This window comes from Capsicum annuum, chromosome 1 (genome assembly GCF_002878395.1).
Source record: "Capsicum annuum cultivar UCD-10X-F1 chromosome 1, UCD10Xv1.1, whole genome shotgun sequence".
NCBI classification, from domain to species: Eukaryota; Viridiplantae; Streptophyta; class Magnoliopsida; order Solanales; family Solanaceae; genus Capsicum; species Capsicum annuum.
The window spans coordinates 215,178,854-215,202,623 of NC_061111.1; the positions used below are offsets into that span (position 1 = coordinate 215,178,854).

General features: G+C 35.5%; 1 protein-coding gene and 1 long non-coding RNA gene across 2 annotated transcripts; one reads left to right on the forward strand and one right to left on the reverse strand.

The window, feature by feature from the left end:
* The first annotated feature begins 9,225 nt into the window (after window positions 1-9,225).
* LOC107847996 (protein N-lysine methyltransferase METTL21A) lies at window positions 9,226-18,688 on the forward strand. Its single transcript, XM_016692647.2, has 5 exons — window positions 9,226-9,748; window positions 15,386-15,528; window positions 15,854-16,035; window positions 18,192-18,305; window positions 18,374-18,688. The coding sequence occupies exons 1-5, from the start codon at window positions 9,458-9,460 to the stop codon at window positions 18,511-18,513; spliced, it is 870 nt and encodes a 289-aa protein (XP_016548133.1). The 5' UTR covers window positions 9,226-9,457; the 3' UTR covers window positions 18,514-18,688.
* A 573-nt stretch (window positions 18,689-19,261) lies between these two features.
* On the reverse strand, window positions 19,262-21,868 carry LOC107857283. The gene is made up of 4 exons (XR_001670821.2): window positions 21,715-21,868; window positions 21,252-21,326; window positions 20,460-20,524; window positions 19,262-19,664 (listed from the first exon to the last, which is right to left on the reverse strand). It is a non-coding gene; the product is annotated as an uncharacterized LOC107857283 (long non-coding RNA).
* Window positions 21,869-23,770: the final 1,902 nt, after the last annotated feature.

Consider the following 23,770-nt stretch of genomic DNA (forward strand, 5'->3'; position numbering starts at 1 on the left):
TCATAAAAGGGGTCAAATTCTTGATTTTCTGCCCAGGGCTGACGACATTTGGTGATAGGCTGTCACAAGCGTGATGGCTTGTCACAATTGTCGTCACCAGTTTCTCGGTCAGACATGCTGGAGTAAAATTGGCATAACTCTTTGCTCCGATATCAATTTTTGACGAAATTGGTATCGTTGGAAAGATAATTCAAAGAGATTTCATTTGACATATAGTAGGTTCTTTAATTAGATATATACAAGGAGTTATGATCAATTAAAGTTGACCCAATTTTTGTCGATCACTAAAATTTAAACGATAGGAAAGGTTTCAACTCGTCCATGAGTTAGGGGACCTCTATGATCTCAATTCATGCTCAAATAGATTCCCACATGATTCAAAGTATTTCATACTTGGGAGGATATTTCTGAAACATTTTGACTCAGATTTTTACTTTACCAAAATATGCTCTAAGGCTCGAACTAGAAGAGGATTTTGTGGGGCATTACAAAGTTATTTGGCAAAATTAGTTCGTAGAGAGAGATACTTGGGAAGCAGAAGTAGATATGCAGGCCAATTATGCTTACCTCTTTTTCGCAACCTCAGATCCAGCTTAAGGTAACAATGTTCCTTAGCTTTACTCAGTTCCATGTTCAGCTATAATTATAACATGGTATCTATTACCGTTACATATTTAGTCATACATTCATGAATCAGTTCATACATGTACTCATCCATTAGATATGCATGGTCAGTATGAGATTCAACTTATTAGTAACTTCAGTCATGTATTCAATGCATCAGATATGCATGTTCAGTATGAGAATTCAGCTTGTCAGTAGTTCAGTCATGTAGTCATGCATCAGACATACATGTTCAGTCTGTAAACTCAGTCTATCAGTTTCTCAGCTTAATCAGTCTCATTTGAGGACGAATATTCCCAAGGGGGAGATATTGTAATACCTCGTATTTCTCAAGCTTAACTTAACTCTCATTTCATGAGTTATCCAATATAACATTTTTAAAATACTTAGTATTTTTCAGTTTAAAGCCTGGCATTGTGTAGGAAATTTAATTATCTTTTAAACGATATAAAATTTGCCCAAATTCGATAACCAGACGAAGAGTTATGGCCAATTTAGTGAAACAGTGTGCCAACTGGCACTTCAGTGCATCGCGGAGCCTGGCCAAATGGCATTTGGCAATTTCTAGTGAAGCCCCGTGATACCACCATGAATAATTTCCCAATTATCAAAATCCAGTGTTGCTCCGTAATATTGGCGGTCACGCCAAGGACCCAATCCACAATTGTCAATTTCCAGTAAGGCAACGCAATTGTACCGCATCGCGCCAAACTTCCAGGTCCCATCTAGTATTCCAATGTGATTCCACTGCATTGCACCACCAGCCATATTCCCAGTTGTCATTTTCCAGTGGCTTAGCACGATAGTGGCGCGTCGTGCCAGGTGCCCAAATCGAGAATTTCTCAGTAATGATTTTAAATCATTCCCAGGGGTAATTAGGTATTTTTTTCATGACCCAGGTCAGCCTTTAACATGTAAATTACCCCAAACTAACCTAGTTACATCATTATTTCTTAATTTTTTCCCCAAAATCAAAGTATTCTCTCTCAAGAAAACAAATCCTAGCTTCAAGAATCAAGGTCAAAACTCAAGAATTTCTTCAAGCACCTTCAAGAACTAATAACCCAAGGTATGTCAGGTGTTCATCTAAGGGTCCCTTTTACTCATAGAGTCCAAGAATCCATTTTTAAAAATTCAAGATCTATGATTTATGATTTTTATGCTTGGAATTAAATATATTCATGTTCATGATAGTAATTGAGATCCAATGCATGTTTAATTAGAAGTTTCCATGAAATTAAGATAGTTATGTGGTGAATTATATGAATATAGTTATGTGGTGAATTATATGAATTGCATGCTTAACCCTTGAATTTGAAATTGAATGTTGTTTTCATGATTGCATGTGTTGACCATCATTATGTGAAATACTTCATGATCCCCAATTGTTTGCTAAAATGCCTATGTGAAGTAGATAGTGGAATCTTGACATGTTATTATGTGGTCCCAATCATGTACAAGCTTATGCCTTACAAATGTTTGATGAAATGACTTTATGAATAAATTATGGACAAGTGTACATTATTGTGTATCTCAAGATCATGCTATGCTTTATTTTTCATGCTATCTAGTCCTGAGGTATTTAATACCCGACAATTTAGCTGTTTACCTAGAGCCAGTGTCAGTTACAGAATAGTCTCAATCATGTTATAATCAATAGTACTCTCATTCAGTTATAGAACTCGGTAGAACTCAATCAGTTACAGAACTCAGGAAAACTCAGTAAACTTAGTATCAGCCCAGTATACTCAGTTCAGTGTCTTTCAGTTGGGAGTAGGATTCAGCACTGTGTGAACCCAAGGATGGGGGTTCACCTGCCCGTAGAGGGTATGACCCTCTAAAATAATCCTTGCGTTCCAGAACTACGTAGCCAGCATAGGATGAGATATCAAACCTACCAGTTGAGGGTTGATGAAGTATTTTAACCTGCCAGGTGAAGGTTCCACCATTCTTATTAGAGTACCTGCCAGATCAGGGTAACTCTTCAGTGTCTTTACCCATGGCATGGTACTGACACCCTTCCAACTAGGGTCACAAGTTGGACCCCAACTCAGTTATCTTATTTAGGGTATGTCGGTTAGATGATTACCTCCCATAGTCTTAGTTTTATTCTTCAGAATAGAACTCAGTTCAGTTTTACAGAATCAGGACTGTTAGATATAATCATCAGTATTAGTAACTCAGTTATCAATAACTTTAGAGATCGATTATTGAGTATTAGAACTCAGGACTTAGCTTCAGATAAGCTTAGTCCCAGTATTTATTTATATGCACAGTCAGTATTTACAGCAGTATCAATTATCCATGTACTCTCATATTCAGTTACTCTATATCATACAGTCAATTATTGCTCATGCATATGAATCCTTGCATTCTGCCTTACCCCATCTAGTATACCAGTATATTTCACTTACTGACGCATACTCTTTGTTTGTTCTATGATGTCTCATATCATAGGTTCAAACGCTCAGGTTCCTGACCGTGCATAGACAGATTCAAATTTAGTCAACAACAGTATATATATAACACATGCCGGGAAAGGAACAAGGCTTATCATGAACTTTAAAACCTTAACTTGGACTATGTATCTTGACTGTCATAAATAGGAACCTACGAGCTATATGGATTCAGCTCCTCTATTGAAAGGGCCCCAATGCATGTTAGCCGCATGAACTGGAAGTCTCATGAAAGGTCAGAGATTCTGGCGTACCCTTCGCCAATATGATACAATTATATATATACACTTGAGGAATTTTTCTATACCCCACAAGCACCGGGTCATCAAGACCACTCCTCATATCGGCAAACATGACTTTTCACTATCAGTCCTGTGGAGTCATGCCTTCAGGCAAACTAATACGACCCCCATTAAGACCTAATTAAAACATTTATCATGAAACCCATCCACCGATTTTTGGAGTTAATTATTAAGGCATTATTAAGCGGTTTCGTCATACCAACTATAGCTTGCAAGTAATGTCATTAAGCCACCACTTAGGGGATTCCTTCGTACCCAGCAAACTTCATTATTAAAATTACTTGTAGGATTCGTTCTTACCCTGCAAGGTTTTCATTTTTTTATCCATTTAATCATTTATGCAGTGCATTAGTTTTAAAGAGAATAGCCAAACCAAGGATAATTCACATCCCAAAACCAAATTATGCAAGTGGGTTGAGGTTATTATCAATTTCCATACCAAAACTAATTATTTTGGGATTTATTTGTACCCCTATTGCCATGTTTTACAATCTTGGGGAATCCATTGTACCCCTATTCTATTCACCATTTCCATGCACCCCAAGGAGAGTATAAAACAATAATGTAAAGCATAGTAGTTCAATAATAATCATGAGAAAACATTCAAATAATTTATATCCAAAACCCTCAACCCAGAGTTCAAAACCCAACATCAAAATCATGAATAATAAACTAATTTTCATGCCATTAAGAAAATATAAGTATAGGAAAAGAAGTACATGCCTTAGACACATGAGAATTAAAAAGTAATTCGGAGCTTAAAACCTGAAAGATGAACGTATGATGAAATCCTTAGGCTCTCTTGGGTTTTTGAGTTTGAGAGTGGAATTGGGGATTTTTTTTATTCTCTTAAAATTGAAAGAAATAGGCTATATTATGCTTAAGGGTCATACATAGGTGAAAAGACCCCAATTCCCCTCATCTCAAGTAAACAAAGCAAAAACTGCACGGATTTTACATAGCGGTGTGGCATAGACCTTATCGTGGAGGCTAAGCTTTGTGCCATACTGCCTATTGTGGAGGCTAACCTCCATGACACGCTGGCTATCACAGAGTATAGCCTTTATGAGACGGTGATATCGTGGAGGCTCACTACCTCCAGGGTTCAAAATCACCCCGAACCTCATTCAAAAAATTTGAAACTCTCCCGGAATACCCCATTCACATGCCTAAACACAATTTAAGTCAAAGATTGATGTTTCAAACACGTGAGGGACAAAAATAAAATGCTCAAAATTCTTGAGGGTGTTACAATCTTGGTGATAATACTATGATTGAGTTGGTAGAAAAAAAAATTACGGCATTTAATAACGTAAACATTAAATTTTTAAAGTGGTATATTAGTTGTACAAAGAAATATGTAGGCAAGGATTAATAATTACTTTTTGATTTTCTCCCAACAACTGTGCCAATGAATGAAAAAGGATTAGCTCTCAAATTGGTTGGTGCATAAAAGCAACACACTTTTGTTATTTTCAATCAAAAGACCAAAAAATAACTATTTATTAGTAAATAAAAAATGATTACTAGGTTATTACATTACTACTTAGTTTTACTTTGTAGTTTTTGACATATAAATATTTAATATATTAATTTTATGGGTTTTATTTATTTTAAGATATGGATAATTCTCAAAGTAAGTTGTCCTATTGTGAAGATACTTGTTTGATTGATTCTGGTACTACACATACGATATTCAAGGACGAGAAATATTTCTATTATCTAAACATGAATAAGATTAATGTTACTACAATTTTTGGTAGTGCTAATTCAATTAAAGACTTCAAAAAACCATAATAATCTTGCCTAAGGAAGCTAAACTCATAATAAATAATGCTATACTTTCTTTTAAGTCTCAGAGAAACTTGTTGAGTTTTAAAGATATTCATGAAAACAGTTATCATATCAAGACAATTGATGAGATGAATCTTGAATATCTTGGTATCACCAAGAATGTCTCTGGATAGACATGTGTTATAGAAAAGTTTCTTGCTTTATCTTCTTGGACAAAGATTAGTGCAATTGAGGCACGTTATATAGTAAACCAGAAGTTTACTAACTCTAATACTTTCATACTTTGGCATGATCGTCTAGAACATCCTGAATCTATAATAATGAGACGAATTATAGAAAATTCAAATGGGCACCCAATAAAGAACTTGAAGGTTCTTTAAAATGATGAATTTTCATGTAATGCTTGTTATTATGGCAAGTTAATGTGAGGCCATCACTAAAAAAAAGTTGAGATTGAGTCCCCTGTGTTCTTAGGATGCATACATAAGGATATTTGTGGACCTATTTACCTACCTAGTGGGGCGTTTAGATACTTTATGATCCTAATAGATGCTTCTTCTAGATGGTCTCATGTGTGGCTATTGCCATCTCACAATTTGGCATTTGCAAAATCATTGGTATAAATAATATGATTAAGTTTATTCATCTTGACAATGCTGCACAGTTTTCATCTTAAGTATTTAATGATTATTGCTTATCAATTAGGATAAGAGTAAAACATCCTATAGCTCATGTTCATACTCAAAATGGTCTTACTGATTCATTAATTGAACATCTATAGTTGATAGCAAGACCATTACTTATGAAAACTAAGTTGCCTACTTCTTTGGGATCATGCAATTTTGGATGCTGCAACACTTGTTCATCACAGACCATTAAATTATCACAAATTTTCTCTGTTGTAATTAGTTTTAGGTTAAGAGTCTAATATATCTTATCTGAAAATTTTTAGGTGCACTGTATATGTGCCTATAGCACCAACAAATTGCACCAAGATGAACCTCTAAATAAGGTTAAAAATTTATGTTGGGTTTGAATCACCCTCTATTATTCACTATCTTAAACCTTTAACGAGAGATACATTCACTACTCAATTTGTAGATTATCAGTTTGATGAGGTAGTTTTTCCAAAATTAGGGGAAGAAGATAGTGGCCTCAAAAGAGAAATTTTATGAAAAATTCATCACTATCTCATCGTGATCCACGTGCTTCTATTTGTGAGGAAAAAGTACAAAAGATTATTCATCTACAAAAAATTGCTAACTAAATAACGCATTTATAGATTTAAAAAGGATCGCCAAATCACATATTCCTACAGAGAATGTCCCAATTCGAATTGATGTCCCTAAAGGACCATCCACTAGTGTATAGCTAATAAGTCTAAAGCATGCTTGAAGCGTGGTAAACCATTGGGTTCTAAGGATAGAAATTCTACAAAAATAAAAATAAATGGTCAAGATGACACTATGAAAGATCCTCATATGGAAGTTTAAGATTTGAGCAATGTTGATATTCCTAAAGGAATCTATGAGCCTGGGACTCAAAAAAAATGAGAAACTATCCATAAATTCAAGTGATAATGGAACTTATTTGAATCGATCTCAAATAGTAGTGGATTATGTCTTTGCATATAATATTGCAACAAAAATCATGCAATATAGTGAAGATCTTGAACCTCAATATACCATAAAATATCATAAAGAAATGATTCGACAAAATGGCAAGAAGCAATTCAATCATAATTGAATTCACTTGTCAAACCTAAATTTTTTGGACCTATAGCTCAAATACCTAATAGTGTTAATACTGTTGAGTATAAATAGGTCTTTATGTGAAAAAAAATGAAATGCAAAGGTATAAGGCACGCCTTATTGCATAAGGATTTTCACAGCGGCCTGGTGTCAATTATGAAGAGACATATTCACCAGTTATGGATGCAATAACAATATGTTATCTTATTAGTTTCACTGTCCATAAGAGACTTCAAATGTATTTGATGAATATGGTTACAACCTATCTATATGGATCACTTGATAATGGATATAGATGAAAGTTCTCAAAGGATTTAAAATGCCGAAAGTATATAGTTCAAGACCTTGGGAAATGTATTTCATTAGATTGCAAAGATCATTGTATGGTTTGAAGCAATCTGGATGCATGTGGTATAATCGTTTTAGTGAATATTTATCTAAGAAAGGTTATACGAGTGATGAAATTTACCTATGTATTTTTATAACGAAAACAATATCGAAGTTTGTTGTACTTGTTGTCTATGCCAATGATATAAACCTTATTGGAACTCTAATAGGGCTTCAAAAGATAATTGGTTATTTAAAAAAGAATTTGGGATAAAAGATCTTAGAAGGAAAGATTATGCCTTGATTTACAAATTGAGCATTTCACAAACGATATCTTTGTCCATCAATCTTCCTTCGTAGATAAGGTGTTGAAAGGATTATATAGATAGAGCACATCCATAAAGTACTTCGATGGTTGTTTGATCACTTGATATGAATAAGGATCCATTTCAATTTCAAAAAAAATAATGAGAAACTTCTTGGTCCTAAAGTACCATATCTTAGTGCAATTGATGCATTAATATATCTTGCAAATACTACAAGGCTTGATATAGCCTTTTCGATTAATTTGTTAGTAAGGTATAGTTCTACTCCTACTAAGAGACATTGAAATAAGATCAAACACATATTATGATATTTAAAAGGGACTATCAATATGGACTTATTTTATTCTAAGGACTGCAGTCCCGATCTTGTTGGTTATGCTGATGCTGGGTACTTATCTGACCCGTATAAAGATCGGTCTCAAAAAGGCTATGTGTTTAATTGTAAAGATACTAACATATCTTGGAGATCTATAAAGTAGTCTATCGTAGCCACCTCATCGAACCATGCTGAGATTATGCTATTCATAAAGCAAGCCTACTGTGTGTAGTTGAGGTCCATGATACATCTCATTCAAGAAAAATTTAATTTGAAATGTGGCAAAATACCCATAATTTTATATGAAGATAACACAACATACACAACGCAACTTAAGGGAGGGTTCATAAAAGGAGATAGAACAAAACACATTTCGCTAAAGCTTTTCTATATACACAAGCTATAAAAAGAATGGTGATATTAATGTGCAACAAATTTATTCTAGTGATAATGTGGCTGATCACAAAGTCTCTTCCAACTGCAACTTTTAAAAAGATGGTGCACAAGATCGGGATGCAAATGTTCAAGGATGTTCTTATTAGGGGGTGTTAATACGCGTTGTACTCTTTTTCCCTTATGAAGTTTTGTCCTACTAGGTTTTTCTTGTAAGGGTTTTAATAAGACAACCTATATGCGTATTGTCTATCAATTAGATATTCAATAAGTGTTATAAATGTATTAACCATGTATAATGAATGTTTATTTTACCATATATAGTGAATGTCTATTTATCAAAAAGTTAGAAATCTCAAGATTAGTTCTTTCCAAGGTTAGTTTTCCCATATAAATAAAGGGGATTTTTGGATTTTCCTTCATTGTTATTCACCTTCTCAAGAGAAAAATAATAATCATTCTCTCTTCCCTGCTTTATATTTCATAACAAAATAATCATAATAATTGTTGAGATAATTTTTATAGTTGCTGGAAAACTACTATGGAGTCATTTGGTAGAATATATAAGAATACTGCAAAATATGGTGTATTAGTAATGCTTGTATTAGTTATGCTTATAATAGTTATGCTTGCATTAGTTATACTTGTATTTTTCTTATGCAGTGTTTGGTTCGATGTTTTAAAAATAACATGAATTAAAGAATTTCTAAAAAATTTTTTTTACAAGAATATCTTCCAAATATATGTTGGAAAGGATGTAGATAATTTTTTTAGGGATAATAATATCTTAATTATGTTAATACATGCATTAAATCCATTACAATACTAATATCATAAATTTTGAGATATTAGTAATACATACCTCAATATATAATATAACATTAGTTATACAGAAGATGAAAAAATATACCAAACAAGATACTAGTAATACATATTAAGCTAATTCATACCTTAACTTTTGTATACAGTCTACCAAATGAGCCCAATATGTATTGGGGTGGTGCCATAGCAAGAAATTTTAGGGATTGCTAAAATAAGTGTTTTTGGAAACTTGAACACCACCACTTAATTGACAAACTATTTTTTAATTGCTTCTCCCCCGAGTAAAAGCCCAAAAATGAAAAAGTAAAAAGCCGCAGCTAATTTTGATAAGCAGCAACGGCGAACCATGAAGGGCGATGGGGTTGTAAGATATGAAAGAAACCCGGCGGAGGAGAATGAGTACGAGTATGAGTATGAGTATGAGGAGGAAGAGAGAATTGTAGAAGAGCTAGGAATGTACAAAGGGAAAGTGAGATTAGTGAACAGTGAGGAGCCAACAGAGGAGACAATGCTACTTTGGGGTATTCAACAGCCCACCTTTTCAAAGCCCAACGCCTTCGCTCGCCAGACTTCTCTCCAACTCCGTGTAGATGCGTGTGGGCGGTCTCTCTCCATTCTACAGTCTCCTTCTAACCTGGTTTGTGCCTAAACCCTCGTAATTTTGGAGTTTTTTAAAATTGAATTGAGTCGATGAACAAGTAATTGAGTGATTGGGTCAAAATGAGTTGGTTAAGAATTTCCCTTTTGATTTGTCCAAATATGGTACTTTTTTATACTCCTTGCTTTTCATTTTACTAAAAATGTTTCAATTTACTTGTCCATTTTTGCAAATTAGCAGAGTTTTGTTACTCCTTTCCCGTACCGCCCTTAGTACTCCCTCCGTCAACAATACTTGTTCGCTTGAAACACACTTTAAAAAACAATAAATAATATGGGTAATTTTTATTATATTACTCTTTGAATATAATTAATTTAATGTCTTGGGAAATGTACTGAATGAGAAATAGTATTTAATAATAAGGGTAAAATGGGTAGAAAATGGTAAATTATGCATTGATTTGTCAAACTAGACAAGTATTGATGGACATTTATTTTTAGTGTAGTGGACAAGTATTGTTGGACAGAGGAAGTAGTATTCAAATTTAGTGTTTCAAACATCATTAATAAGGTTAGTTTAGTAAAAGATCCATCTACTTAAAATCTTTCTTAAGGGGTGTGCCAAGTCAATAGGGTAGGGAGTACTATTCTCTAGTATAGATCTTTGAGCTTTACTCACAATAGTTGTCATTAAATTTATGCGTATCTGACTAGCTCAAATCGATTTTAAGTGTATCCCATTATCCAGCCAGTTAATTAGCATGGCTTTTGGTAGAAAATGGGTCAACTGGATACATTTCTACATCTGGAATGTAAAGTTCTCACTGATTATAAACGGCAATAATGAAGGATTCTTTTCGTCTGTGAGGGGGTTATGGCAGGGGATCCTTTATCACCTTTTTTGTTTATCTTAGCGATGGAGGGGCTCAACTACATGATCAGGAGGGCAGGGACAAATGGTTCGTTAAAGGGCTTCTAAGCTCAGTTGCAGGAACGTAGAGAGGATGAAAGGTGAGTCACACATCTGTTGTATGCAGATGATTCATTAATATTTTATGAGGCTGAAGTATCACAGATGAGACATATTAGGGCTATCCTCACTATTTTTGAAGGCATTTCTGGTCTTCATGTTAATTGGAAAGAGAGTTGTCTTTACCCAGTAAATAAAGTTGATAATATGGAGGTATTAGCAAGTAATCTTAGATGCCAGGTAGCTGCGCTACCCACAATGTATCTAGGGATGCCCTTGGGTAAGAACAAAGAAATGGAGGTATGGGGAGAAGTGCTAAAGAGATGTGATAGGAGATTGGCAAGATGGAAGAGTCAATATTTGTCCTTAGGAGAGAGATTAACATTATTCCTATACCGAAGAGTATTGAGAAGAGAATAAATTTGCTCAGAAGAACTGAGCAAAAAGGTTACAACACTGTAAAATGGGAAGCTGTAACACTTCACAAGAAGCAGGGGGGGATTAGGTATTAAGAACCTTAGTCTCCAAAACTTGTCTTTTGCAAAAATGGTTATGGAGGTTCTGTGCTGAGGATATGCCTTTATGGAAAAGAATTATCATTGAGAAATATGGACTTCAAAGTCAGTGGATCTTTGCAGATGCCCTAGGAAATTTGGTTGTAGTGTTTGGAAGACTATTCGGAAACTGTGGCCCCAGTTTCAAGAAAATATTCAACTCAAGGTGGGTAATGGCCTGAAGATTGAGTTCTGGAATGAACATTGGATAGGTGAAAGGAGCTTGAAATCTCTCTTCCCTATCTATTCCTTCTCAATCAATATGCTAGGGTCACTATAGCTCAGATGTGGAGCACACAAGGTTGGAACTTCAACTTTAGAAGGCTCCTAAATGATTGGGAGGTTCAAAGGGTTGCAGATTTGCTTTTGGTGATGAATGATTTTAACGGAATTACTAATCCACCTGGCAGACCAGTGTGGAAACTGCACAGCAAAGGTGCTTTCACTGTGAAGTCATGCTATTGGAGGAGGAATACTGGTTAACTACAGATAAGGAATTGGCCTTGGAGGAATACTGGTTATCTACAGATAAGGAATTGGCCTTGGAATCTGATCTGGAAAGTCAAAATCCCCCTGAAAGTTTCTTGTTTTTGTGTGGTTAGTTGCAGGAAAGCTTGTTTGACTCATGAAGTAATACAGAGAAGAGGTAGACAGATTTGCTCAAGATGTTTTATGTGTGACAAGGATGCTAAAATAAATAGTCATCTGTTTTTGCAATGTAAAATAGCTGCAATCTGTGGAACATGTTCTTGTGTATACTTGGAGTGAGTTGGGCGGTTCCCCAAACTACTAAGAGTATGATGGACTATTGGAAAGAGATTGGAAGAAGAGAATCAAAAGAGGACTGGTGCATCTGGTGGTCATTGTGGAAGGAGAGAAATGCAATATGCTTTGAAGATAAAAGCAACAATATTCAAAAGATCAAAATGAACTGCCTTAGTCTTCTATATTTTTGGTGTAAGCAAGATATGGTGGGGGATATAGAACTTTTTGTTGATTTAATAGGGAAATTGTAAAGCTCTACAGATTAGTTCCCGTGGCAGTCTGGTTTTTGCCCTACGGGATGTAAGTGCTCCTTTTCATCATTGTATGGATGATGAAATTTTGTGAATATACAGTTACCCTTTCCTCAAAAAAAAATAAAATAAAAAAATAGCATGCAAGGATTTGTCTTTTGACTTGGCTTATTTGTCATTTGATCGCTTAAAGTCTTGAGCTGAGTCTTGGTTTGGTTGAATTGTTCTTCGGGTTGGGATTCGGTTGTACCAGCCCTTCAATCAAGTCCTTTTTTGCATAGGAGCGATGTTGGCTAACCATTTTGGTTCGACGTTCAACGGAAACCCTTCAAATTCATGAATTGTAGAAAAGTAGTTGATTGAGTTTGTAATTGTAGCATCTTTCTTTAGACTTGGTAAAATGCAGCAACTTTTCTTCCATGATTGTTTCAGATTCCTTAATTTGTCCTTTTCCAATTAGGCCCTACTAATTGGATATAGGAGTCATCTTTGGTTTCTCTTTTAGAGTGCCATGTGCTTAGCACCCTGCCTAACAAGATTGATCAACGCCTAAACCTGGTTGCCAACTTGTTTGTGGTGACATGTACTTGCTTAATTCGGGTTGATATTTGCATTTGGTGCTAACATCCCTGCGCTCAGAGGCAATTTACAAAAGCTGCCGAGCAATCGAACGTCTGATAGGAAACTGGAGTTGATGGGAAGGAAGTGATTAGACAGGGGAAACTACTGGAAACAATTCAAATTTTGTCATTTGAGTGCAATACTTTAGTCCTTTTGATTTCTCAAATGGCTGATGGTTGTAGTGGGCAAATGACTTGAACTAGAACGGTTTGTCCACCAAAAAAGTTCAAGCACGCCTCCGTTCCAATTTATGTGACATAGTTTGATCCAACATGATTTATAAGAAAAAAATGAGGACTTTTGAAACTTATAGTTTTTACATGCCATAACATTTGTGTGGTTATAAAACCTTTGAAACTTTTGGTCTTAAATATACCATAACATTTATATAGTTATAGAACTTCTCATAAATGGGTAAAATGGAAAGTGTAAAATTATTTTTTCCAAATATAGAAATATAGTGTTCTTTTTGTAATGGATTAATAAGGAAAGAATATCACATAAACTGGAATAGAGTGAGCACAACTTATCAGGCTTAAGTAGCTGGCCAGAGGCTAGTATAAAATGTTGACTGAGCCTACAACACTAAAGAAGAGAAGCCAGGGATGTTACTTGAATCCAGTCCATGAATCCAAGTGGAGCATGACATGTTAGAAGCTCATTCAAGGAAAACCTGAAATTGCTGTGGTGGAAATAGAGTTGCTGCTTTTGACAAGTTTGAAAGAATTTTTTACCACCAAAACTCAATTGATAACTTCTTCTCCACAGGAAAGGGGAACAAGTGAACGTTGGTCGGAAGTGGAATCAAATGGTTTGCTGACAAAAAAGTCGGCAACCGAACTGAATCCTAGTTTAGCTGGACAAAAGACTAGTTGAACAGAAGGTAAGTTATCCGAGCTAAATGCTAGTTTAGCTTAAGCAAGAACTAGACAATCAGATGGTAAGTATCCTGTCGAGCTAAGGGCCATTTCAAGCTGACTGAGGAGCCATTTGCTGAATCAGTGATCAATTCTTTTAAGCGACATCAGCTAATCATCTGGCAACAATTTTAGGTTCTTAACGACAATAAGTGAAACTTAAATTGGTCCAAGTCGATCAGATAACATAGATTTGACCACACTTAAAGTGGAATAAGTCTTAGCTACACTATTGAAGGAATTACAAAAAGAAAGCCACCACATTTGACCACATCCAAGAGAACTTATAGCTGGAGGACTATCCATCAATTGAAGGATGCTGAACAATCCATTTAGCTGATGTAGTCCATAAAATGCGAACAAGTCAATTGTAGCAAATTCTCGACTATACAACATGTACTCATAATCTTTTCATAGAGAAACTTGAGGTCCAAATCCATATTCCAGAAGAATGCGACCAACTAGTTAGGAAAGCTTGAGTGTCATTTTAAAATTCTACAAAATAGCCAATTTCTTGTTGTACAAAAGATATCATTTGATATTTCAAAATATCAGTGCATTATCCTGATTCATTTCAGCTCTTTTAATTTTTTCTTAACAACTTATTTTATAAGCTTTCTTGCAGCTTTTTCTTATGTTTCTTCTTCTAAAATTAATATCAATTGCATTAGTATGGTCTTCTAACAATAGGCACAAGACTCACTACTAGGAACTTAAAAAAATAAGCCTGATAATTCATAGTCGATGAGCAAAGTCTTCTCCTTAACATCAATCGTCATATATTCATTTGGAAATCATTAGTTGGTTATTTCAATTATAATTTTAAGACAGCCCCGTTACGTTTATCTTTACCTTGTCATTGCGTTATAAGTAATGTGTCTTCTCATCTCCTCGAAGTATCTTCCTTATACAGAGAAGATGACAGAGTGGTATTTTAATACTTGCTAATGGATCAGATCCTCATTACTTCGAATACCCTGGACTCTTCTTTCCCCACTACTTTGGCTAGCCTTCTTCCTAACGTGGACCTCTCAAACAGATTTTGGGAAAAATCAGACTCAGTATCTCTCCTGATGTTTTATATACAGGATCATACTTTCTGTACATGGACTTTAGCTGTTTATTCTGCTTTTACCCTGGAAAATTATGAACTGGCTAAGTTTTGTGTTAGAGCCTGTTTGGATTGACTTATTCTAAGTGCTTTTTAGCCAAAATGGCTTTAAGCAACTTTTGTAGTGTTTGGGTAAATTAAAAAGTGCTTATAATCACTTGATTTTAAGTCAAAATGATAAAAATAAACCAAAATCCATAAGTTAGGATTTCTAACTTTTAGCTTTTGGCTTATAAGCTAAAACGCAATCCAAACAGGTTCTTAGTCGGTCAATTGACATTGTGGCTTTTGAGATGACTAATAAGCTTTGGCAATGACATGATCCTGTGACAATTTGGATTAGTTGCTTATATCTGCTGAAAGAAGAAATAGTTCTGAGATGTTTTGATCTCCTAGCACACACAAAGCATCTTATTGACATTATTCACCCCTGCGCTTTCTCTCTCCTTCGTCAATTTCTAATGATCAAGCTATATGTTGTACTTTAGGGCACTCCTGGAGTAACTGGTTCTGTAATGTGGGATAGTGGAGTGGTCCTTGGGAAATTCCTGGAGCACTCTGTAGAATCAGGAAGAATTCATCTTCAAGGCAAGAAGGTTGTTGAATTGGGCTCTGGCTGTGGATTAGTTGGGTAATACGGTTATCTTTTGCACCTTTTATTTCTGATTTCCTCTAGTGATTTTTGGTTATTACTGGTTTAAGCTAGTGGATGGCAGTCAAGCGGTTGAAATGGATGCATGTTCCAACATAATTATGTTGAATTAGTTCCTATTGTAGTTTCTTGTCTCCCAAATGCACATGAGAAACTAAGGATATCATGTCCATAAAATAAATTATTTGCTCATAAAATTATGCTTTTTCCTAGTAGTAGTCATTTAATGTCGAACCCACTTACTGAGCATGTCATAAATTTACTGCTGTAATATTCTCTTAAATTTCTCAAACTATGTTTCCAGCTGTGTTGCAGCTCTTTTGGGTGCTCAAGCTATTCTCACTGACCTCCCAGATAGACTGAGGCTACTGAAGAAGAACGTAGAAGCTAATTTTTATGGAGATGTAAGAGGCTCTGCAACAGTAAATGAGCTCACATGGGGAGATGAGTTGGATAATGACATGAGGAACCCTTTGCCAGATTATGGTAACAATCTAAGATGGTCTCCTTCCATATAGCAGTTGCTTGACAATACATAACTAATACCATATGCATCTGTCAGAGGTTGTTTAATTGCTCTTCACAACGTTGTCACTTACGTATTTCAAAATGATTTTTTTTTTTCTGATAACTAAGATATCCTGCATATAAGCTGGCCCGATAACAGTTGATGCACAGGTTTAAAACTCAAGGGAGTGCAGTCCGTCCCTCTACTCTCATCCCACTTAAAAACCAAGCTTCAGCTAGCAGAAGGGTTCAAACTCGTAACGTGAACCTACCACACATCCTTGTTGCACTTCATTTATTGTGGGACATTTCAAATTGATATTTTCTTTTCTTCCTTCTAGTGTCCTTGTATCATTATTGTTTTCTTTGGGGAGGAGTTGAATTAGAATTATATACTATTTAATGTTTAATCGCAGAAGTGGTACATTCAGTTAAAACTTCCCGCAATGGTTAGGAGAAATTTTATTTTGTATTTTCATTTTCCCTTAGAGAGTATAAACCTTGGCATGAAGGGCTTGCAAAACTTGAAATCTTGCTGTCTATAAATCTGATACTATTAGTTGAGAGGCATACGTTGGGTTTATAGTTTTTCTTTTTTTGATAATGGTAATGTTGTATTCCTCAGCATTGAGGATATGCTGGCTACCAACAAAATGATTTACATCTGAAAACAAACAAAAACCAAGGATCTACAATAAAAGACCAAAGATTTTACAAATTGTAAAATCTGTCCAGCGTCCTCTATACCCCTCCTCTTTGCACCAAAAATAGGAAGTCCTCGTGCAGTTCCATTTGATTTCAGCATAAATCAGCTGTGTGTTCTGGCATGGTCCATTTAGTTTGTGTCAGATCAAGAAATAAAGTCCGTAGCTGAGAAGTTATTTTACAGTGTAGGAACAGATGACTGTTGATTTCATTGCATAAAGAGCACCATGAGGCTATCTGGAAACCTCTTCTTTGGAGCTTTTCATGAATTAAGCAAGCCCTTCTGATCACCAGCCAGGAAAATATATCTTACCTTAACTGGGACTTTGTTCTTCCAAATCTTTCCCCAGGGTCCAAATACTCTCCCAGGTAGTTCCTGTACTCTCCTACTGTAATGCCTGCTGACTGAAAGTATTCCATCACTGTTCTGCTTCCATCTTATTGAGTCTGCTTCCAAGTTTGTTCCTTGAAACCATCAAGATCTTGTATCAAACCAGCCACTCTTCCTATTTCCCAATCATTCCAGTATCTTCTAAAACTCAGATTCCATCTTTGGGGAGACCAAACTTCATTACTGTTGCTTCTGGATTGGTGCTGAGGATGAAAAGATCAGGATAAGCAATCATCAGAGCTTCCTGATGAGAGGTCAGGCCGCTCCAATCATTCATGAAGACACTAATCTTGAAAAACAATCTTAAATGGTGATAAAGGGGTCACATCTTCCCTTTCAAATGCTATGCGCATGTTGACCAATGGTGGTAGCTCTATGTATACGTTCTTATGCTATCAGTTTTGGAATTTTCCAGGTTCCCAAGTAGGTATGTGGGTTGTTAGTGATATCAGTTTGACTGGTCCAACTTCGCTGCTGGGCATATATGGGTGGTTGATGCTTTCAGTTTCAGAGTTAACTTTGGTCTGATTATATTTTTCCCATTTATGAAACAATGTTTCCACCTAATCCTGCAAAGAAAATGTTGTATTTACCTATAGCAATTTGCGTCCTCTCAAGGCTCCTTCGACCCATATAACAAAAATTGGGAGGCCATGTTATCCACGTTAACGTTTCAAACATTTTCAAGGATTTTATTTTCTGAATACAATCAGTTGGTTCAGGGGTAAGAGTGCAGCATATGATGTGTGGGTTAGGTGCACGTCACGAGTTTGTCCTAGGTCATGTATAAAATACTGGTATTTAAGTGGAGGAGGGTAGACAGATTATCCAATTATCCACTGAGATTCGAACTATGAACCAGTTGGCCCTAGCAGTTTTCTCAGTTACAAGAAAGAATCACTCAGCTTGACATCTCACATTTCCCCCTCTCCCTTCTTTATGTTCCTAAGGCCAGGTAGAGGTCTCTGGTCACTTGTTCAGTTTGTGTATCCATGTTTTTAGTTTATTATTTCATGTTCTGAATATATTTATATTTCAGTTCTTGGCTCAGACGTGATATATAGTGAGGGAGCCGTCATGGATTTATTAGCAACACTTCTGGACCTCTCTGGTACTCAGACAACAGTTATTTTAGCTGGAGAACTTCGGAATGGTATAGACTTTAGATATTATTTAATTTTAGATGGAATAGATATTTATCATGTTATTTTCTTGTGGCAGATGCTATCCTTGAGTACTTCTTACAAGCTGCTGCTGAGGATTTCACTATTGGCCGTGTAGATCAAAAACAATGGCATCCAGATTGTTGCAGTCCTCGAGTGGTAATATATGTTTTGGTGAAGAAGCAAAGAAATTTGTAAGGTCGTGCTCATAACACTGTAGACTCACTCTCATAATGATACCAACTGCGCTTCACACATCATTTGCTCAGTTTTTTTTCTTTCTGGTTAATCCATTGTACCATTGCATGGATAAACCAATGTCCTAAACGTTTTTCCTCATTGTTGTTGATATAAAAGTGATTTCTATCTTGTAGCTAGTGAGGCTAATTCTGCAGGTCCACCTCCTGTCTAATGGTTGAACCATTTGAAGGTTATGATTGGAATTTATTATTCGTAAACTCTTATTTGGTATATTTTGCTAAATGGGAGGTATCTAAGTAGCTGGTCACCTGAGGTTTTGCACCACTGACTCACTTATAAGGACAACGTTCTGCACTTTGTCTGTGTCTTTATTTTTATTTATTTGTTGGTTTTGTTTCTTGCATTCTTTTGGGACGATTTGCTTTCATAACTGAGTCCATATGTTCATAGATAAAGAGCACACCCCTGGGGTTTGGTAATCTCATTATTTTTGCTAAGAAAAGAATGATGAATGGTACTATGGGAGGAAGATAAGCGAGTCTCCACCTACACTACCATAATCAGAATCTCCATTTGCTGGTTTCACATCTGAGCAAGTGCTACAATTATTCAATTTTTCCCAAGAGAAACAACAATAGGAACATAGCATAAATCAAATGACTGATAAGACCAACCAATACGTGATTTGGGTAATTGACCATGGACCCTCACACCATAGACTGAGTGTCACTCTTGAAAAATATCAGTCATGCCGAATGTGTGATGAACTAAACTGTAGTGAAGTGAAAAGTGTTAAAATAACCGTAAGCTGATCTTACATGATGTTCTAAGTTGCCTTCCTTCCCATGCAAAGCTTACCAAGATAATGCATGTTGAACAATTTTCTCTTCAACAACAGGTTGATGTTAGTCTTTTCTAAGAAGACGCAGATTGAAATGGTTTAGTATCACCAAAGTGCCCAAACTATAATCATTTAAGAATCGCGGGTTGCCTTTGGTATGCCAGCTTGATCGTAGCACGGGGCAAAGGAATTCTACCTCCTAAAGCCAACGATCAAAGTTGATGCGTACTGTGATTTCTATTGGGCAAGTTCCTCTGTGACTCGTTGCTTAGTTTCTTGGTACATTTTGTGACATTGGGAGCAGCACCTATAACATGGAAATACAAAAAATAAACAGAAGTTTTGTGTTCACAAGCTGAATATAGATCAATGATGAATGTTAACAAGTAAAATAATTTTGATGTGATTCTTGGACATTTTGGTATGTTCCACAAAACCAAATGTTGATGTGACATTTGGCATCAACTTGAGATCGTTGGAATGTAGATCAATGGTCAGTGGCCTTTGTAATTTCTTGTACATAATATTAATAACAATGCCTTAAAATTCAGGGAGTGGAGAACGAAGCAATCTTGGCAATGCCTCGATGGCCACTATCAATCCCAACATCTCTAGCAATCCTTAAAGTCGAAACTTCAAAGGGACAGTTTTTCAAATGTAGGAATCAACACGGACAGTCCTTTTTTTTAGGTAACAAAATGGACAGTTTGCATAAAAATGGGCTACCTACAACTAACACTATTAATACCGTTTGGGAAACTGTCACGACCCCAAATAATCATGAGTGACACCCACAGTAATCTTTTTTGGGAGAATCATCTACCCGAATCATTACCCGATCATTTAGTAAACATTAAGACGAGATTATCATAAATCAACTTAACAATAATAACTCCAAATTTAATCATTATTAATGCAGAAATCAAACAAACTACCTATTAAAATTCCCAAGACCCGAAAGTCATCGTATAAGAATTTCTAAACAAAAATCATGTCTAAAAAAGATTCAAAATAAAGAAAAATAAAGAATGTTTCATTGCCCGAAAAAGATTGATAAGAACTAATATGATGATTCATGGCAGCCTGGAGATGGAGTGCTCACCCTTAGATTGAGATCAACTATCAAACGCTAGAGATGAGGTTGTGTCTGAGCCTTTGAAACACTTTCTGCACTCAACAAAAGAAGAGTACATGGTAGTGGTAGATATCACATGCCAACTCAATTAATAACATGTAGACAACCTAAATAAAATAACAAGTGGAAAAGCATCAACACATAGCAAGTATTTAATGAATCAACAAATACATCAATGACGGCCAAACAAGGCTTACAAACAAGCCACGTAACAATCAAGAGTACCAACCATGTTGTAAACATCCACAAAATCAACAATAATACCATAAGTAACAACTATCTTCGCAATTAGAACACCATTGGCTCGCTATCAACTCATCAAGCCATAAAACCTCTCAAAATCAACATTAATATGTACACACATGCTAAAAGACTTTTTTTTTCCCAACTAGTCATGACCTGCAGGAGACAATCTAAGTCCATGTACCGTATTGACGTGGTATCCGATCTTCCACGAGTAAGGAATATCAATATACATATCCGTATCGGCGTACTGTCCGACCCTCCACAACCATATTATGTATGTTTTATCAAATTCACACTATCTCTCAGAATACAATACGATGTACTAAATTTACAAGTACACTTAAAATCATAGGTAATTCCATCAAGTTTGATTTTCAATAATTATTCATACAAGTGCCAACAATTCAAATATCATCAAATTCAATTATGTCAGAAGACCAATCACCAAGCACCCACTTTAAGAGCATACACACCGTTAAATCAAGTCTAAACTCTAATTAAATCATAACCTACCTCAATCGAAGAATTCAAATTCAAGTTAATTTGCAAGGGTCTTGGCCTTTCATAAAGTCTCTGAATGATTAAAATCTGTTCAAATACATAATTCTCATAAGAATACGAATCTAATAACACCAATTTTATAAATTCTTACTCTAAAAACCTAGACCAAAACTCAGATTTATCAAAAGTTTGTAATTAATTTCATTGGAGAAATTTGAATCTGAACCTAACCAAGAAAACAATGCCTTTGACACCTTAATTACAAACAAAGTCACCAGATATGCACATTCTTGGCTTTCATACCATTAGATTTCCAACAAAATTATCATTATCACCTAATGATTATTAATCATTGCTTTACTTAACCTGTGATATTATTAAATAAGTAAATTTACTGTCTTATCTATTCTTTGCATGAGTTCCTATATATGAAGTCAACTCATCTTAATTCTAAAAATAACAGTGAAAAACTTACCTATCGTGGCTACTGCCTCACGTCCACACAGGTCTATAACCCCTCAAAGATGCAATGAAAAAATTGTAACTTTTGTGCGCCTCTCCCTAAGGATAGCAATGGGGCGGGGCGATGCGGGTTATAGGGTATGCTGCGTGGTGCGGGTTTTGGATTATGTAGGTGTGGGGAGGGTTTAAGTAATTTTTTTAAAATGATGCGGGGCGGGCGGGTTGCGGGTTTAAACTAAAAATCAAGCTAAAAACTAGTATTATTCTCATGAATCTATCTAAAATTATACGTAGTCTTCATTTAAAATTTTATGATACTTAAAACGACATGTATAACACTACAAATAAATAATTTTATAACTTTTTTAATTTCTGTATTCATCGTAATGAAAATCTGATATTTGATCATTACTTGTACACGTGATATTTTTATGATAATTTCTTAGTGAAAAGTAATATAATAGAAATTGGTTGTTTCTATATCCTAGTTTTGAAAATATTATGATTTTCAGTGGAGTTACAAATTTTTCAAAAAAGAAAAAAACAAAAACATGAGGCGGTGCGATGTAGACATGCGCGAGTATGAGTGTGGGGCAGGTTTATGCGGGTTTAAAGGTGATGCCGGGAGGTGCAGGGCAGTTTTAAAATTCGTGATTTTAGAAAAAACCCGCACCACACCATTTCCACCCTACCTCTCCCCTTTTTCCAATTATTTGATGTTGTTATTATTATTATTGAAAAATCCTACCTACTTATTTATTCTTTTATTGACCACATAAATAAATAAATTGGAGATCTGACCCATTAAATTACTAATTAACTAATTATCTAAAATATTCTAAACTTTTAATAAATCCTCAAAGTTTATTCAAAACCCTATAGAAATAAATTTAATATGTATATTGACTAAAAAGCATGTTCCGAGCCTATTGAAATTATTAAAACACTAATATGAGTTCTTCTTGACCGAAGGTTGATCATGATAAAGTTTTACTTTATTAAAACTCAGGATTCTAAGTAATGACTTAAATCACTTTCGAACACCTCAAGAATTGGTATTACCCATCCCCTAAGTCATAATTCACGTATACAAACTATGAGGAGAGCTACAATAGAAAAAATGAAAAATTTCATAAACGATCGAGTGGGTCGTTACATCAGATACCAATTAAAAATTCGTACATCCCCAAATGAAAAAACAAGAGACAGGAAGGAAAAATAAGAAATTACCTGAATCTACAAAAAGATGTCGTTACTTACTATGCATGTCCGATTGGGTCTCCTAAGTGTCTTCTTCAACAAGAAGATTCTTCCACTGGACCTTCTCAAATGCAATCTCCGTAGTCCTCCACTTACGGATGTATCTATCAAGCAAGTTCCTCTTCATAAGAGAGGTTATCATCTAACAAGACTGAATCCCAACAAGTTATGTAGTTACCATCACCTTGAAACTTCTTTAACAAAGATACATGAAATACAGTGTGAACTCCCAACAAACTCAGAGGCAATGCCAACTTATAGGTCACCGACTCCACACGCTAAAGAATCTCAAATAATTCAATATATCTAGGACTAAGCTTATCTCGCTTACTAAAATACATCACACCCTTTATGGGTGAAACATTGAGCAACACCTTCTCACCCTTCATAAAGTGCATATCCCTCACTTTTCGATCCGCACACTCCTTTTGCCTACTCTGAGCTGCTATAAGTTTCTCATGAATGAACCTAACATTCTCCAATAAGTTTCTCAACAGATCGGTACCCTACGGTCTCACCTCAAAGGCATCAAACCAATCAATGGGAGATCTACACCCCCTCTCATATAAAGCCTCAAACAAGGTCATATTAATACTCGAATGATAACTATTATTATATTCAAACTCATCCAAAGGTAGGAACTGATCCCAATGACCTCTAAAAACCATTGCATATGTCGGAGCATATCCTCCAATACCTGAGTCGTTCGCTCGGACTGTCCACCAATCTGAGGGTGAAAAGTTGTACTAAGGTCTAACCTTGTACCTGACTCCTCATGCAACTTCTCCCAAAAATAGAGGTAAATTGAG

Coding starts and splice junctions, on each gene's coding strand:
- LOC107847996 (XM_016692647.2), top strand. CDS start 9,458: ATGAAGGGCGATGGGGTTGTAAGATATGAAAGAAACCCGGCGGAGGAG. Junction 9,749..15,385: donor TACAGTCTCCTTCTAACCTG/GTTTGTGCCTAA, acceptor GTTGTACTTTAG/GGCACTCCTGGAGTAACTGG. Junction 16,036..18,191: donor GAACCCTTTGCCAGATTATG/GTAACAATCTAA, acceptor TTTATATTTCAG/TTCTTGGCTCAGACGTGATA.